The sequence below is a fragment of the Haematobia irritans genome, chromosome 4 (genome assembly GCF_050003625.1).
Source record: "Haematobia irritans isolate KBUSLIRL chromosome 4, ASM5000362v1, whole genome shotgun sequence".
NCBI lineage: Eukaryota > Metazoa > Arthropoda > Insecta > Diptera > Muscidae > Haematobia > Haematobia irritans.
The window spans coordinates 161,860,989-161,881,155 of NC_134400.1; the positions used below are offsets into that span (position 1 = coordinate 161,860,989).

The window sequence follows — 20,167 nt, forward strand, 5'->3', positions numbered from 1 at the left end:
TCATCCGAGTCAGTTGAAATTTGGTACATTGTGCTAGTATATGGCCTTTAGCAACCATGCCTAACTAGGTCCATATCGGTATATAGTTATATATAGCCCTCAGATAAATCGATCCCCAATCACACAAAAATTGGTCAATATCAAGTTCATAATTCTATATAGCCCCGATATAAGCGACCCCCATATTTCCATTCTGGCCCTCTACGTACCGTGCAAAAGTCCATGTCGATTCGTAATTATTTGTATACTTACCTATACATAACTTTTTTGTCTAATATATACCACGTATGGAATAACTCACAATTTAGAAAACGATGTTAAGGAGTTTTAAGATACCACAACCCAAGTAATTCGATTGGGGATGACAGTCTTTCGTAGAAGTTTCTACGCAATCCATGGTGGAGAGTACATAAGATTCGGCCTGGCCGAACTTACGGCCGTATATACTTGTTTTAATTGAATCAATTAAGTTTTTAATTGAATTAAGCACATCAAAGCACTATTGTTCAGTTAATCCATATCGAAAGTTGTAAAAAGTAATCGCCCGAAAATGTTCACGATTTAATTCCATTTTTTGAGCGTGATTAATCTTTTAAGTTGCTGTAAGCAACACAAATAGTGCTCGTATGTCAAAATGTTCAGAGTACGTTTAGCCTCAAAAATGTCAAGCTGTACGATAGAGCTGTCAGTTGGCTGATTACTACACTAAGATTGCCCAATCCCGACACATACAAGGCAACCCTCCTATTACATATAACATTATTTATGTTTTCAATCATAAATTTTTTTAGTTTCTTCATTTTAGAGAAATTTTGTACTTAAAGGTGGGTATTTTGTTCACATTATAGCGCTAAAATAGCCACTGTTTTCAAGGTTACTTTGCAAAATTCTGTGAAGGATGTGGTTGTACTTCGTAGTAAATACGACATTTTATAACAAACAGACTCCACATAAAAGTTTTTTATTTTTTTATTTCTAAACTAACTACGAGGGCAGTTCGGAAACTTCTTAGCCTAGCAAAAAAAGCGCGGTATAAACAGAAAAAAGTTAAGTGTTTTGGAAAAAAAATCGCTTCCGTAACATATACCCCAAACACATTTTGCTTCAAGCATATATATTTTCAGGATTGGTCCAAAAAACATATTGTTTGTATCGTTCAAACATATTATGTTTCACCTTAGGGCATACACTGGTAGTAAAAAATTTTAATGAAATTTTCTTTGTGTGGATATGTTTTTAAGGCGCCAATTGGTTACCTTCATTATTTAACTTGCAGCATATTCTCTAGGTTTCTCTTTCTAAACACATATATGTTTATAGGCTATTTCTAAATTAATATATGTTTTCATCTAAGCATATTATATTTACAAACAGTTTATGTCCCAAACATAATAAGTTATAACATATTAACATATATGTCCCAAACATGTTATGCTAGCTTATGAACATTATATGCTTGCACTTAAAAATATTGTGTTGCAAAAATTGAGTTCCAAACATATAATTTTTACACCCAAACATATGAAAAACAGTCTTTTTTCGTCCGTGTAGACTTTGGTGTCTTTAAATTCCCATAGAAAGAGTTTGGACTTTGGACTTGTTTTAGATTCAAAAAATGCATTTACTTGTTTATTAACTGAAGTCGTTGCAATTGGTTTCCTTAACCAGTCTTGGATTTTCTCTTGCCTGGAACTATATGGTCTTACCAATGCGGGTTGTTGGTTTGGTGCAAATAAAGTACCCAACATAGATCTATCCATAGTATGGATATACGACATTGTGCTGTAACCAATGGTGGCCTTTAGTTTGGCATACCTTTCGAAACTATCGGTTGTCTTGCGTTTGTGGTGGTAACCATAAACAACATACATACTTCTTGTAAGAAGCAAAGAAATTGTTGGTGGACATCATCTGCAGCAGTAACAGTAGAAAAGCCATGTAGACAATTGCAGTCAGTTGCTGTTTATGTTTTCATACAACCCGATGAGGTGTGCTGCATTTATGCTGGCCAAAGAAGAAGAAACTTAATACCATAAAAAGTGGTTAGACTGCATTCCAATGTTTTCAAATAAGCCCATAATGTAGTTGGTTGGCTTTAGCTGTTGTTGTTTATTATGATTATTCTTAGCCTTAAAGATCGGGCCAAAAACCATAGAGCCACAGACAGACAAATAGAGAGCGACATCATCGACCATTGTCTAAATTTGTGGTCTATACAATGAGAGTTCTACATACTCTCTTTATAGTATACCTCTCTTACTCACAATCTCTCATTAGCAGCCAGTTTCATTGTTAGACTTGTTGCTTAAGTTCGTATACACTGAACATCAGTGATGTCAACTTAAAAATAACACAACATTTAATTCATTAATGTATGCGGTAAGGCGATTTTCTGAACATAATAATTTAAAAATAGACATTGACAAAAACTATCTAGAATAATTGAAATACATAATATTCATTATTAATATGCTATAAATCTTGATTCTACAAAACTGAAATTTCAGAAATGTCCATGTTCTTTATTTACGACAAATTTTTGTTTAAAAAACTCAAAATATTATGACAGACACTTCAAAGTAAAAAAGTGTTCTTAATTTCAAAAACAAAAAATTAAACAACGCGAAAAAATATCACCAAACAATTTGCAATTAACAATTTTATTGAAACTGACTCAATTAAAAAAAGTATGAAACAATTAATGTTTAATAAATAATCAAATAAAAAGTGAGTTTTGCTATCAAAATCAATTGTATTGTTTATTGAGTGAGTTTTGCTATCAAAATCAATTGTATTGTTTATTGAGTCAATTAACAAATGGTAATGATAAATTGTCATGATTGAATCCACTTAAATTAAATTTTGTTATTAAATAAGCATTTAACAGAATATTCCCAAATTAAATATCAGCGCCTACATTTGGAGATTTTTATCTTTAATCGAAATAATGAAAATCTCGTAATGTGAAGATTAATGCAAACACATTTACGAAACAAAGTTTTAAAACAATTATTTATTCTTTATTGTAAATAAAGGATACTGGCCCTTAAAATTGTTTTTAGAATGCAAAACCATTCACACAGAAAAAAAATCACGAACATTTTTCCAATTAAAATCTTAATTGAGTTTTAAAAAACATGAAATTACATATTTAATCGATTCAACAAATTTTTTAATTGAAACAAAAATCAATAAAAAAAATTAATAGTATCAATTAATTTTTTAATTGACTTTCAATTAATTTTTTAATTGATACTATCATTTCTGTGATTGAAGACATTTCAATTAAACAATTAATTGGATCAATTAATTTAGTGATTGAATCAATTTTTTTTTTGCATATTAGGTATATTTTTCACTTTAGCTTTATGATCTCACTATCCAAACATAACCACGGCCACAAGGTTATATGCCAACCGTGAAAGTGTGCCCAATCATATTATTCTGCTCATCGAATATGATCCCCATAATGATATTTCTCTTAAAAAAATACTTGGATGTAAAGATTTTGACAATTCCTTATGTATTGATTCCGAGCCAAAGATACGGCTCCTTTAAAATAAAAACATTTTTAGGGACCTATCTGGCTTTAATTCTAGGATCAATAGAATTAAAATTGGGATACATATCTCATCGAATTTTCATATCAATTAAGCTATTGACGTACGAACAAAAGAAAGTTTAAAAATCCAAATTGGTTTAAAGATTTAATTTCAAAAATCTTTAAAGCAAAGATACAAAATCCTCGAAATAAATCTTAGTCTATATTTGAAGCGTTTTTATGTTCAATCTAAAAATGCAATATATTCAATGACGATTTCTGTAAATTAAAAATGCATTTCTTTACTTTAAGGAAAATTTGCCTTACTTTAAGTACCTACAACTTTATCGGAGGGACGCAAATTTCCAAGATTTGTGGTCTAAATTTAATGAAAAAATTTTTGAAACAAAGATTGTAAACCTTCGTTTAATTAAAATTTTTTTATTTTAAATAAATAAATCTTAGTCTATATTTGAAGCGTTTTTATGTTAAATCTAAAAATGCAATATATTCAATGACGATTTCTGTAAATTAAAAATGCATTTCTTTACTTTAAGGAAAATTTGCCTTACTTTAAGTACCTACAACTTTATCGGAGGGACGCAAATTTCCAAGATTTGTGGCCTAAATTTAATGAAAAAATTTTTGAAACAAAGATTGTAAACCTTCGTTTAATTAAATTTTTTTTTATTTTAAACAAAATTTGTTCTTAATATGTTATTGTGTAAATTGCATGTCCTATAATTTAGGTTGCATAATCTTCCATATTAGGTCAATATTTTTTCAGTGTATATAGATTTTCTTAAATTCGTGAAATTTGTATGTTAGTTTAGGTACTGCTATTAACTAATTATTGTATTAAAAATCCACGATATGATAAAATAACTAAAGATTTTTTGGAAAATTTAAGAAAACTGTTAACGAACACGTCGTATTTTGAAGGAAAATATTGGAGCTAGAAAAATATTTTTATCGTCATATGACGATAGACACATTTGTGGTAAAATTTAAAAATTTTAGGAATGTTTGAACTACTTTGTGTGAAATTCGAATTTAGTATGATTCATTTGTGTATTACTTTTTTCTCGTTTTTAGTTCATGTAACGAAAGTAAACTAAATTTTGTTTGAGTGAAGGAAATGTTTTCAAATTAGGAAAGTTTTAAATAAAATATACAAATTTTTATGAATTAAATATAAATTGTCTTTTGTGCCCCCTTTTTTGAGTGTATTATCTGCAGATTTATTTGTTTTTCTAGAATCAAACAATGTAATATCGGTTATGAATAGAACTCAATTCTTATTTTGTAGTCGGTTTTTGCACTCGGATCTTAAAAGAACGCGAAGGTTCATCATAAGGCTTCTAAATATAACAATGACTAGACAAAATGAAAATACTTACGGAAAGTTGCTAAATTGGTAACACCTCTCATACTCACTCCACTGTATTGGCAAGAGACTTTAATAACTGAAGCACTCACCTCTCTCTCTCTCTCTCTCATTGAATGGACAATTGGGGTTTGTTGGATTTATTTGAAAGGCATACACTTCACTAGTGCTGTTAGTTTGCTGGTGCTAAGACGCACGTAGTCATAAACAACAAAAACAAAATCGAATTCTCCGGAGAGAAGAAAGAAAAATAATCAGAAAGAGGATGATTTAGGGAAATAAAATATCCTCTGCGATTTCATTTACTGCAATAAAGTCTTCCATTTGAGAATATTTAGTTATTTTGTTGTTCAAAAATAAAACAAAAAGTTTTTAATTTTTACATAGAAAAATTAATGTTCAATAAACGAACTCACTCATCGCAACAAAGCAATAGTAACGAATATCGCTGAAATTGTGAATATCAATGCTCGGCGAAATAACGAACCTTAACGAATTCACTGTAAAAATAAAAATAAAAAACTAACATTGGAGTTAAACCACGACCCTTGCATTTATGGTGAGTGTCATCTTTCTTATTTTATGGACCTTATATTCCAAAATTTTGTTAGGATATATTTGAGAAAACATATCTGTGAGATGACATATATCAACTACTCACACCTCAGTCATTTTTATAATAGTTTGCTGTGCTAAATATCATATAGTGGTACTTTTTTTGTATCCATTTTGTGCAACAAGGACTTTGGCACATTATAGACTGATAAAAGTAAAAGAAAAGCCGTTAACATATATAATTTTATGACCTAGGTTAAAAGTGGTAGTGGTTACCCAATCTACTATACCCTCCACCATAGGATATTGGTTATACTTACTTTGTCATTCTGTTTGTAACGAATCGAAGCATTGGTTTGAGACCCCATAAAATATATACACTATTTTCGCTGTGTAAATCTTTCAATTAAAATTTTGATTGAATTTCAAAAATATTTAATTACAAATGTTATTATTTTCATTAAGTAAGCACAAAACCTTACAAATATTAATCGAATCAATTAAAATTTTAAATCAATTTGTTTTTTTCATTGGCGTCAGCCAAAATGTTTGAATTAAAAGTCAATTAAAAAATTAATTGATCCAATTTAAAAATTAATTGATACTATTAATTTTTGTTTCAATTAAAACATTTGTTGAATCAATTAAATTTTTAATTCAATATTTTTTACAACTCAATTAAGACTTTAATTGAAAAAAAAAATTGTTAATTTTTTTTTTGTGCGGGGAGCGGCCATATATGTCCCTCCATCTGTAAACGTTATACTAATTTCTAGAGGAAACAAATATCCCCTAGTTACGTTATTGGTGATTGGTTTTTGTTTTGATTAGAACATTAATTGGATCAATTAATATTTTAATTGAATATTTTTTACACATTAAATTCAGATTTTAATTGGTAATATTGTTTTAATATCATATGAAAATTAAAATTCGAATAAAACAATGATTATTCTATTTTGCCATCATGCATTTATTCAATACAATATCAAACTCAGACTTAATTCATAGTAATATGAAAAAATATTTCCGCATAGAAAAAAATAGTTCACTTTCAAAGAGTCATTCCTTCATTTAATATTGTATATATTTTTACAATATAGTGGGTTTTATATCATTTAATTAAACAAAAAAAAATTAAAAAAATGCATTAATTCAATGTATAATCTATTGTCATACACACTACATATGTTTTTAATCTGCTACTCACATATCGCTGTAATCCATTTCCAACGTATATTACTCTACTCTATCACTACCAGCGAAAACAATAAGCGCGTTATTCTCGTGGATTGCAGTTGTTGGGATCATCATCATCCCTCCATATACAAATCTCTATGCAATTCCATTGCTTTTATGTGCATTGAACTTTTTCAAGAAGTTTTTCACTTCCCATTGATACGTTTTTTTTAATTCAGATTTTTTTTTGTATTTTTCATTTGTTTATTAAATGTGTGCATCAGCAATATAGAGTCGTTCCTTTCTAACCTCCATCATATTAGCAAGCAAGCCCTATATAGTACGTTACGATAATAACACCATGGTGTAATGTTTCTGTCTGCCAAAGTGGCTGTGTCTACTCCTCTTACGCGTCTTTTATTTAGTCTTTTTTTTACTACAATCCAACTTGGAGTATAGAGTAAACAAAAAATACTACCGATTTATGTTGGGTTTTTGGGGGGGAATTTTAACGATATGCGGCAGTGTTGTTTTCATATTAGGTTCCAGGCCTGCATATGTGGTGAGAGAGCGAGCGAGCGAAAACCTTGGAGTAGGTAGAGTAGCCGATGGTGGTGGAGTATATTAAGGGGGCTGAATACATAAGGCCGTCTTGGTTGCTGAAGCTGGAATTGTTGTCACGGTATGCCTGGCTGGTTCCCAGTCAGATTGTTGCTTTGTGGTCTTGTTGTTGTTTGTTTGTAATTGCAACGAACGAATAAGTCTTGTTTGACTGCATTCCTTAGAAACTTTCTCACAGTCTTGGACGTTTATGAAAATCGCTGTGTATGCATAAGACTGTGAAGTGCTTGGCTGCTTGTTGGCTTTTCAAAGACAGCAAAAGCATATTCAATTCCCTCACCACGCACCTCTCTACTGGTGTGGCACTCATTGTCTGCACAAAAATCTTGGTGGTCTTTGTGAACTCTGGTTGTGATGCTGGGAGTTTAGCCAAGAAATAATTCCCCACCAGCCAATGGTGACTCTGTGAGGAAAAAGAAGTGGATGGAAAAGCATCCAATGCAGCCGTTCATAATGTCTAAAATCAAACGGGGCCCATTCAGGCCAAAAGTAGAGTTAAGCAAGAAAACAGATATACATTTAGCAACCATTCAAGAAAAAAACCCCAAGTATCACTTGGTTTGTCTTTGCTCTGGTCTTGGATGGTTGCTTAGTTGACTGGTAAACTGGAGTGACTGACTTGCTTACATTTGCGTTTGTTATATTGTAATTAGAGTTTCCATATTTGGCGAACAAGGCATAGTAAGTTCCAAGGATAGGAGCCACCGTGGTGCAATGGTTAGCATGCCCGCCTTGCATACACAAGGTCGTAGGTTCGATTCCTGCTTCGACCGAACACCAAAAAAAAAGTTTTTCAGCGGTGGATTATCCCACCTCAGTAATGCTGGTGACATTTCTGAGTGTTTCAAAGCTTCTCTAAGTGGTTTCACTGCAATGTGGAACGCCGTTCGGACTCGGCTTGTCATTGAGCTTAACATGGAATCGGGCAGCACTCAGTGATAAGAGAGAAGTTCACCAATGTGTTATCACAATGGACTGAATAGTCTAAGTGAGCCTGATACATCGGGCTGCCACCTAACCTAAACTAAGTTCCAAGGATATTTTAGAAAATTCTGGTAGAAAATCTTAAAAAGAAAATAAAATATTAATGCCAAATTTGTTTGATATTAAGAATTTTTAAATAGAAATACAGTTTATAGTCTTTGTTTACAGTATTGTTTAATGAAGTATACTCACCTTCTGTTAAGGTAGAATGTCTTCGATGTAAGGCTAATTGTTCTTAATGTAAAGTAAAACTTTCATGATTTATAGGAATAATCATCGATAGTTTTATCGCATACTTGATTTGAATTTTTTGTGCGAAAATACTATAAAATTCGATAAAAATCCAAATCTGTAAAATGCGATCAAATGTATCAAATCTCCTTAAAATTATTTCTTAAGTGTTTTTATACATTTTATTTCAGAGACTAACTAAGTCATACCACTTACTCAGATAAATCAATAGATTTCGCGGCTTTTCTTTTATTATTTACTTGGAAACAACACAGAAATAGATAACATTTGTATACTTTATCACAAGATTTTACAGTCAAAGTGCCGTAATAGTCATATATTAGCCAATGCAAATGTAGAATCACCGCGAACAGTTATCACAGTGAGAACACTACATGTAAATACTCTGATTTATTTCTCAGTTTGAGAGTAAATTGAGATGCATGAAGTTGTCATTTTGTTTGAGAGATAGCCATGTGAGTATAGAGAACAATGATAGTAACATTTAAGATAGATATCTTACTGATGTTAACGTTAGAAAAAAACATAAACATATAATAGCTGCTAATGAAGAGATGAAACAGGGGATTACACATTTTATTAAGAAATTATACTCAAAACGTCATACACACAGAGAAGGAATATGATCATAATCAATCTTGTCAAATAGAGTATTTGAAAATACCAAAAAAGATCTCAAACACAAGCACTTCGTTTTTCCAGAACACGCCAAAACAGCTTATTCGCAAAATTTTTGCCAATGTGTTTGCCAGAAAAGTTTCTCTATGGTTGTAGTCGGAGTACTGGCCATAAAATTCATTAAAAACTCACAACACGACACCCCTAGAAATAAGGTGATATGTTGAAAACTCGGTTGATGTACAAAAACAACATCACATTTTTACAATCTCCTTTTGGTCGATCTTACACCGAAACAATAATGTAGCTAAAATGTTTTTTTACCCACCTTGGATTTTAATGTGATGGTAACAAAAGCAATATAGCTTCAGGGGAAAACTGAGGCGAACTTCAAAAGAGACGACCACCATCATCATCATCATCAACAACTCCATCGTCATTATCATCATCACTTCACTGTTGTATGTACAGCATAAGAGACTAGTACTTTATTTCAACCAACAATTCGGTTCACCTTCACCATTATTGTTTGTATTGTTTTTTTTTTTTTTTTCATTGCTTTCAAAGACAAAAAGTTGCTTAAAGGCTTGGTTTGGCCAAAATGTTTTTGCTATAGCCGCTTGTGGTACAAAAAAGGCAAAGTAATGAGTTGCTTATTTGTTCGATTTCCCTTGTCTTGTTACGTCGAATCTTTAATTTGAGCTGACCAATAAGGAATTGTTGCAACTATAGAGAAGAACCAGAAATCAATGCAGAGCAATATTATTTTAGGATATTTTTGGGCAATCTATGTAAAAACCGATGACCTCTTTCTATCGTTTAGTAAATTAAATATCTCAATTCTCATTGGATTGTAGGAAATCTTAGATTGATGTGCTGATTTGATAGTTGTATGGACTAATAGAAAAAAAATTCCCTCACAAAGAATATAATAATATTGTCGTGAAAAATAGCCCCTTTTCTTGCTTCCGCGTATTTTTGGTGTTAACGTTAATTTATAATATTAACATTTTTATTAAGCTAGTTTAATAAAAACATACAATTTCTTCTTATTCGCAATTTTTTTGAAGTTAAAATGATTGCCGGATGACAAAACAATAACAAGGCCCATAGGTGACTTTACAAAAGTAGCAAGCAGTGGCAACACTATGCCAATTAGGAATACACGTAAACATGTGTTCGCAAATAGACAGTCACTTACTTGTACTTGGGAGCCACCGTGGTGCAATGGTTAGCATGTCCGCCTTGCATACACAAGGTCGTGGGTTCGATTCCTGCTTCGACCGAACACCAAAAAGTTTTTCAGCGGTGGATTATCCCACCTCAGTAATGCTGGTGACATTTCTGAGGGTTTCAAAACTTCTCTAAGTGGTTTCAATGCAATGTGGAACGCCGTTCGGACTCGGCTATAAAAAGGAGGTCCCTTGTCATTGAGCTTAACATGGAATCGGGCAGCACTCAGTGATAAGAGAGAAGTTCACCAATGTGGTATCACAATGGACTGAATAGTCTAAGTGAGCCTGATACATCGGGCTGCCACCTAACCTAACTTTATCTGAAATATCTCCAGTTTCAATATCAGTTAAAATTAATTGATGAAATTAATTTGGGTGATTGATTTTTGTTTCGATTAAAAATTAATTGAATCAATTGAGTTTGTAATTCAATATTTTTTAAATTCACTAAAGATTTTAATTTAAAATGTTTAGTAATATTTTCCGTGCACACACAGATTTCAATTTCAATTTTTTTAATTCGTCTTTATTAGTCTTCATTTCTTATAATAATTACAACGTTTGGATAATATGTTAGCTTTTGGATATTGCTACAAATAAGAGTTTTCATCAGAGATATTAACACTATGTTTAATCTGTATTTATCTATATATTATCAAAGGGAAAAGTTAGGATAAAACCTTTATCTAAATTTTCATAAACAATTCAAATATTTTTGAATAAGTATGACTATACAGGGATATTACAGGAATATCCACGGTAAAATATTATTTCTGGATGGGTAACGTGGACCATTTTTGCCGCAAAAATGTACATAATTTCCGAGAAAATAACATGGTTACGGCAAACATGTTACATGTTCGCCATCCAAAAATAACATTTTGCTCTTGAGCTATTGTCTTCAGCAGTGTTGTCCTATGGTAGATGATCTCTAAAATTCATACAAGTTTATTTCAGTTGTTTTTGGATATTGGTTATTATTTAAATTTAAATAGTTTGTTATATATTAGTTCTTCGTTTTGTAAAATTTTTAATTTAAATATTATTTACAAATTTTATAGATTTTTTTTATTGCATTAAATGCGACAGCCTGAAGTGGGCGATGGTCGTTGTTGGGCTATGTATGCACTCGTTGTTGCTTTTCCTCATTGCATGCAATGTAATAAACAAAAATTGTAGACTTTGTACACTTCACTCAACACTGAAGTGTGTAATTGTGAGTTTTTGGTTTTCATTTCGTACTAGTATTGTGTATAATGCTGGGTTGTGTATGGTACAAAGCATTTAAAGTGAGTGGGTTTTCAGATTGGAATCTTGGCCTTTTGTTTTTGTATTATGGGAACAATAACTTGAATAACAACATTAAGCAGAACTTTGGAATTTCAGTTAAAATTATGGTTTGTTTTTTGCTCTCGAAGAGAATATAAGAAGTGTTCCCCCAAGAACAAAAAGACGACTAGTAGGCATACGAACATACATATATAAAATATACTTCTGGAGATTTAAATATTTCTGTTGGTATCTCTATTAAAAGATATGCATATGTGGAGTGAGTATATATTTACTTTGTAAAGAGAACATTGAATATGCTAAAGTTACAAAAATGCATAGCAACACATCCCTTTAATGGCGACGCTCCGTCGTACATTCATTCGATATCAATTGATTTGTAAGTCTATGCCATTAAATATAATAAAATAGTAATAGGCGAGGAGAATTAAAGTGAATTCTTCGAATGCCAGAGGGAGTCACAGTCTGTTATAGTCATTCACATCAGCTATGGCCAGTCATCACTATTAATATTTATGAAAGCTCAAATTTCATAAAAATATATATATTTTTTGCTACGGCATTGCGTTTTTAATGAATTGAATGTACGTATGAATGCATGCATATTACCCTACACCATAGCCATTAATATTTAAATGTTTTCACTTGGACGAATATACTCGCTGGGTATTTGGAAAATATGACCATATTTTTTTCAAAGCTTCCTTTAATGGCACATTTTTCGTCATGTGGTACATGATACTAAGTCCTTAATATCTTGACCTGGCTGGGGAGGGTACCTAATATTCGGTTTGGCTGAATTTGCAGTATTATTTGTTTGTTATTATCTGGATTGTGTGCACACTTAAATATGCAAATAAATAATGGCTGCCGCCTGCCTGTGTATTTACGATCTCTGGCCAGCGCTTGGTTGTGGTTATGACTAAACTTTGTCGAGAGTCTGTAACTGGCACAGATGATTTTTTTAGTTTGCAAAGATTTATATAAAAAAGACTATGTATGAAATAAATTAAATATAAATTTTACAAGCTAGCTATCTACTGCGATTAATAGAAAATAAAAAAAAAAACTTTTGCACACGACTGCACATTCTATCAAGTGGATGTCAATAACATTTCTCCAATCAGATTTGCTACACAAAGATATACTACATACTCCCATCATATTTAAATGTACTCACTCTCTCGCTCATATTCCATTCCCCCTTCCATAGCCATCATTGGGTTTATGTTATTTTCGCTACTCGTAATTAAAGCATTACAATAGAATTTCGAAATTGAAAATAAGATGGATGAGTGAGTACTACTGATACTACAATACTCACTATTTTTTCACATTACAATCAATTTGACCACCACCGCACAGTGCGCAGATACTAGAATGGGACTTTGCTGTTAAAATTTCGAAAATGCCAGATTTTATGTATTCACTGGAAACAAAACAAATGGATAAACTACACTCATATTCTCATGTATTTAGGCGATATGTGAGAGCAAGAGCATACAAATTTTATGTTTACAGTGATAATGTTAATATATTCTCCTTGTGTGTGGCTGATTGTTGTTATTCATTGGAGTAGCAGCTGTAATCGGCAGATGGTAAAAGAGGTAGTGTGTGACGTATGTTATTATTATTTTTTTATTTTGTTTTGTTCAGATGACATCCAGTAAGAACTCGGTGATATTTCGAGATATATTTCATTTAAGAGATGCCATATTGATTTTTCTTTTTTTTTTTTGGTATTAATGCAAATACCACAGGATATTCAATATGGTTGTTGGCTAATCCTTATATTATTATCGCTTTTATGCTTAAAAAGAAAAAAATGATACAGATCCCTACGTGATCAATTATTAATCATATTATATAAAAGAAAGTTTTATGCTTAAAAAGAAACATTTAATTTTGTGGCTACTTGAGTGCCTATGGAATCCGAGCTAAATACGGATTCTGTTTTTAAATGTCTTAACCTCATGTTCGGTGAATACCTTTTTATTTGATGAAAATATCTTTTTACACAGAAATTTTTTTCATTCAATCAGGAAATATTTACCGAATTAATTTTGAAATTTGAATCAAGAAAATGATAATGTCAATCACAGAATTAATAGAATAAAAAAAAAAGGTTATCAATTATTTATTATATTATTGTTTATTTATAATTATTTTTCCTTTAGATTGTTTTTTTTTTTTTTTTTGTAATTGTATACTTTCTTATGATTTTTCTGGTTATAACTGTAGTTGGATTTGGACTACATTTTCAACTTCCATTAACTTTTTAATTGAAAATATTTTGGTGATATTTTGTTCTGTGTAGCGAATAAGTTTTCAAGTAAACAGTATATATGTTACCGGTCGTATGAAATTAAGTTCAAGTTATTCTTTTGGGATCTAACAAATAAAAAACAACAAATGCTTGATGATGGGCTAAGATTTAGAAATATTTCTTTTATTAAAAATAAAATATTATATATTTTGAATTGAATTTTCAATTCAATTCAATTTCTTTATTGTTTAATAATAGTTACAATATTCATTTATATAAATTTAGCTATATAATTTTAAGGCTTAGCCTTTTTCTACTTAAATAATGCAAACTGATATGAAAGATGTATGGATTGAATTTTAACTTATGGAATTTTGTTGTTATTCTATTTTATATAACTAAGCCCGAATTTTATTAGAAAATGTTGTATGTTGAATAAAGGACCAATTGATAAAACATTTTTGTTGCCAGGTAATCGTTTTGCTTTGTGTAATGTTATGAAGCTAACACACACAAATGTGGTATCACAATGGACTGAATAGTCTAAGTGAGCCTGATACATCGGGCTGCCACATAACCTAACCTAACCTAACACACACAATAGAACCTGCTTATTTTGTGCCCGTGGTATTTACTCATTCACTTATTGTGGAATTTTCCGAAATGAAACATCTGGTAACCTTTTAGTCAGGTCTATGTACGAATTAATATTAGAATGTTTTAGAATGCAGTTTAAGGGTGAATTATTTGCTACCCCTTGTTAACATTCTCTCTCTGCACCGTTTCTCTGTGAGTGTTTTTATTTCGTTCATTTACGAACCCATATGATTATTGCCATTCACTAAAAGTGTGTGTTATGCGCTGCCATACACTCTTCGTGTAAACATCCCCAACACATTGCTAGTTTATTCGAAAAGTCTGGAGGAGGCTCTCATTTTCTCTTGCATTCGCTCTGTAGTTGTGGATATTTCTCGCCTTTTCTGAATTAATGAGACGATAGATACATATTCTGTTTGCTTGCTTGTGCCCTGTATGAGACGCAGACACTTTGCTGGTGGGAAAGAAAACTACACATATACTAGGAAATGCATTCGTGTACGTCGTCATTTGTAAAATTGTACTCCATCGAGTGAGATATCGGGAAATTAAAGTCGGAAAGAAAATAAATCCATAAAGAGTACTGTTTGTGTTGTACTATATTAGTATTCTAAAAGTGTTTATTTTTTAAAAATAATTTATTAATATTTAATAAAAATGCCCAGCAATATAGTGATAATTTAAACAAAATAACAACGTACATTTTTAATTTAAACGGTAATTAATTTTTTTTTTTCATATATAAAGAGAACAAATATGAATTAGATAAGAAGAACCCAAGGGTTTACTATCACTGATAATTTTTATTATCAAAAGAAAAATAAAACCTAAATTTATTGTGTTTCTTTCAAGTATATAAGAGAATAATGTAATGCCTGTATTGGATCAGTATATACTTGAAACCATACAAAACTAGTGAAAGCAGAGAAAATTAAAAATTAAATAAGAATTCAAAATATTACAAAAAAATTGACAAAGGAAAACTTTTCTACAATTCCAAAAAGTGGGTTTAATAAACTATATGTGGTTATTACAAAAAAAATTAAAGTTAAAATTGTTTAATGGTCTGACTATATAGTGGTTGTCTATATACATCCTCAGAAAAATCAATATTTTGATGTCGTACTCGGTTCGTTTTTCTACGCCACCACAAAGTTGGTGGTGTTTTTTTTTGTCTTATTTGTTGTTCATTATAATTTTCCAGTATGTTTGGTGCGCGTGATTCGAAGAACGTTTCGAAACAAATTCGAGAGAGAATATGAAAGGGAGCTTCTAGTTGTAATATTCCATAAAAAAGCTCTCCTGAATTCTCAAAAAATGCCAAAAATTTCAAACAACAAAACAATAAGTTAAAACGTAGTTATGGTGACAAACAAATACTATTTGCAAAAATGTAATAAAAAATGCGGTCGTTACGCCGATAACAGATATCTGTTATTCTGGGAAAAATGTTTGCCGTGTCAATCGCATTCTACCCACAATTAATAATGGCGTTTTTATTCTCAGATTTTTTTTTCACAGTCACCTTCTATCAAATTATAACATCCGGTGAAAGCATATGTTGCTTCAAATGTTTACTAAAAACAATTGATATTGAAAATATTTGATGATTTTTAATAGTGTTTACTAGAAATAACAATTAAAAATAAATTCATATATATTACAAAAAACAAAGAGAAAAATAATAATAACAATAAAATAGACATAGTAAATGCATAAATTTTAAGCACAATATTAGTATAAAAAATATATATTTAAAAAAAAAATGTACTATATCATACAAATTGGATCCAAACATATATAGTACCCACATTCTTTTGTCGAATCGAATTGAGATTTTTGAAAATCGAGTCAAAACTATTAATCAATTTTTGATGTTGGTGAAAAACCACTTTTTATAGTGACTAATTTAGACCAAACGTATATTAAAGAAAAAGTCGAATTTGCATTGAAAGACCAATGTGATACAGCTTTGGTTAAAATACATCAAAAAGTCGAAAGACAAATGTTTTTCAGTCGATTTTCTTCGATTGAAACGTTAAACAACCAACTGCTGATTTCTTTTTTATAAATCCATTTTCTATAATAATTTTAGTTGTACGAAAACATTCGATCCGGATTTGTGTAAATGGGTTTTTGTATACGTCTGAAATATCACCAGATTACAGAAAAAAAAAAAATAAATTGTGCCCTATCGAAAAATAGAATTTGTGGTGGCTATTATAGCGTGGTTACTAAAGGGATCGATATGGCTATTCCGTCGGCATACAATATTTGTAGAACTCTAAGTTAGTTGGTGGACACACGTTTTAATGTGTAACACTTGATGAAGGTAAAAAATGTATACATCTTTATTAGTGGATTTTAGTTAGCTTTCGGTTACTAAATTAGATTACAGCATCTATTCGATGTCGTAACTATTCTAAACTGTCGTAATTCACCATCCCCAGACTCTGTGCTAATAGAACAACATTCCATGAAATACCCATAAATATTTGCTTGAAATAATGCTATATATCTTTGGGACATTATCTTATCGTATGAAATAGACGTATAATTATAAATAATCTTATCGTACGTTTATCTATCTTTCCTTTGTACTTTGCATTTTCAATTAAATTTGCAATATTTTTCTCTTTCTTTTCTCTTGCAGTTTAATAATTTTGTAATAAAAACACCATTGTCGGCGTTAACACCATCAAGTTTTAATAATTCTTCAACTAACAAAAACAATAATCGTCAAAATGCCTGGAGATTTAGTAGCACAAATGCGGCCCTATCAGCAATTGCCGCAATATATTCCGTGTAATACATTCTATAATATATGCACAAGGTTTCAGCAAGCTTCCACCTCTTCCGCCAGCCGGGACGAGACGGACAATAATACACACAACGAATTTTCGGATATTGGCCAGTTGAAGCCGCGCTATGTCATGGACGATAGATTCCATCGTGAAGATGAACGTTTGAAGACGTTCGAAAATTGGCCCTTGGAGTTTTTGGATCGCAATGAATTGGCCCGTTCGGGTATGTTTTATATGGGCGAATCGGATAAGACGAAATGCTATTTTTGCGAAGTTGAAATTGGCCGTTGGGAACCTAATGATGTACCTGTACCTGAACATTTGCGTTTTTCTCCTAATTGTCCCCTATTGAGGCGACGCACAACCAATAATGTGCCCATTAATGCTGAGCTCTTAGAGCGTCTTTTGCCAGCTCCCAGCTATGATATATGTGGAGCAAATGATATAGAAATACGTCGTAATGCCTTTGCTGAAGGCACAATACCCGCTACTCATCGGGTGGTAGGCGATGTCCTGCCCCCAACTACACCTACATCCATGCTTGTGGATCCAAATATGTTTAGGAGTGATATAGGACCTAGTAGTGCAACAACAACAACAACAAGTACATTTTTCCCTGAAGTCCCAGAATATGCTATTGAAACAGCACGTCTGCGATCGTTTGCCGAATGGCCCAGAAATATGAAACAAAGACCCGAACAATTAGCCGAGGCTGGTTTCTTCTATACGGGAGTGGGTGATCGTGTTAAGTGCTTCAGTTGCGGTGGTGGTCTTAAGGACTGGGATGACGATGATGAGCCCTGGGAACAACATGCTCTGTGGATGAGAAAATGTCGTTTTGTCAAATTAATGAAAGGTGAATCGTATATTGAAAGTATTGTAAATAAATTCAAGAAGCCCCAAGTACCATGTCCAGAATCAAATGCCACAGCTTCAGTGGCATCATCATCATCTTCGTCGTCATCATCGTCTGATGAAGAAAGGGAAACCTCAGCATCGGGTGGTGCCATGGAAGAGGAATCTACACAACAAGCAAAATTCCCTGCTACAGCCTCAGAAAATACCAGCCACAGCAATTCACAATCTACAGACCCACCAGCATCATCTATAGCCACACGTATTCATCAAAAAGCCTGTTCCCAACAGGCTGCACCGCTGGAGCCCGTAAAACCTTGTTCATCTGTTCCACAAGAGGAGAAATTATGCAAAATATGCTATGTCAACGAATACAACACAGCGTTTTTACCCTGTGGTCATGTGGTGGCATGTGCCAAATGTGCCTCCTCTGTAACAAAGTGTCCCATGTGTCGAAAACCTTTTGTCGATGTAATGCGTGTATATTTCTCTTAGACATCCAAGGCAAAGGGTCAATATATTGTGAACGATCATCAATGAATAGAAGACCTGCAAAAATAGGAAATGGAATCGAAACAGATAATCCATATTGCGGTCCGAAAAATGTATATATAAATATAACCTCCTTGATAAGCACCTACTTGCAAAATAAGGCTGCGATAAGCAAACGAGTCTAACGGCCAGTTAAGATTTTTGCCACATCGAATGTTTACATTTAAAGTTGAAGTCTTAACTGGCCGTTAGATTCATTCATGATAACTAGTACATAGTTTTATTTCCTAAGAAATGTGTGTATGTACGTATGATGTCTCCCACTATAATGGAAGAGGAAATAAGTTAAAATAAGCTCAGCCTGTTTTCTTTCTGTCTATAAAGATCTTCACCACCCTCAAAATCTCCCATTAATTATTTTAGAAAATCCCCCCTAATATCTAAACTGTATTAAAAAAGAAAAGAAAATCCAAAAAACTTACTTGTTTAAATTATTTTAGAATATCTTCACTTGATTTCTTATAAACTAGTAATAGTGTACATTCTGTATAGAGAAACACATTTATTGCAAGCAAACACAAGAAAAACATCTGCTTTATTTTTATAATTACAAAGTTTAGATAAAGAGAGAGAGAAAAAATAGAGCCACGAGATAATAGTGGTAAGGAGGAGGATATAAAAATATTGAAAATAATAATAATAAAAAATCAGACCTATACAATAGCTGTATCTAAAGATTATATACTATTGTGATTTTTAATATATTCCAATCTATTTTTTTTTTTGATATTTTTGACCTTCTCTTTATCCATATCTATTTCTCCTATATTCTAATTGTTATCACCAGAAAATCCGAAAAAGAAAACAATTTTGTAGTAATTAAACCCAATTAGTTTTTATACTGTATACATAGAAATATATAAAATATATAACAAAATTTATAATATTTTTCACCATTTTCAAAATTAATTTATCAGAAATAAACCAAAATATTTTTTAAATGTCTATGACTGTTATTATACAAAACAAAAAAAAAACAAACAAACAAATTATTTCAATTACAAGAAAATGTCTGTACATTTAAAAACTTTAACGATCTTTTCATTGAGTATAGTTAACACGCAAGGATTATTTTCAAAATGTTTAGATAAATATGCAGTATGTAATGAATAGATTTTGCTTCACTTCGAGTGGAAAGTTTTGTAAACTCTGAACATTTTTGAAAATAAGCTTTGCAGTTTTTTTTACGAAATCCATTTGTTTTTATTTAGTTAACTAATTTTCGTATCATTCATGAAATAACCGACTGTTACATTCTAATTAATTTATAACCCAATAAACAAATATATAGATTCACATTAAAACATACCTATTGATATATAATATAATTTGGTGTATTCTAAAACACACACAAGAACTCGGACACACAAAAGAAAATATTAACAATTTGGTATTTTCAGTTTTGATAATAAATTCAATAACATAATTTAC

The 20,167-nt window shown here is 31.4% G+C and overlaps 1 protein-coding gene across 6 annotated transcripts in view; it reads left to right on the plus strand.

Annotated features, from left to right (window-relative positions):
* The window catches only part of Diap1 (Death-associated inhibitor of apoptosis 1), a 104,983-nt gene extending 85,306 nt beyond the window's left edge, over nt 1-19,677 (plus strand). For 2 of the 6 annotated variants that reach the window (XM_075307871.1, XM_075307868.1), the window contains exon 2: nt 17,179-19,677. In XM_075307871.1, the coding sequence (XP_075163986.1) occupies nt 17,270-18,679 (1,410 nt within the window). In that variant the 5' untranslated portion in view covers nt 17,179-17,269 and the 3' untranslated portion in view covers nt 18,680-19,677. Of the gene's footprint in view, nt 1-5,104; nt 5,488-15,101; nt 15,243-15,394; nt 15,529-16,644; nt 16,858-17,178 lie in introns of those variants that run through there. The other 4 variants (XM_075307867.1, XM_075307870.1, XM_075307869.1 and 1 more) reach the window with 4 other exon arrangements.
* The last annotated feature ends 490 nt before the right edge of the window (nt 19,678-20,167 follow it).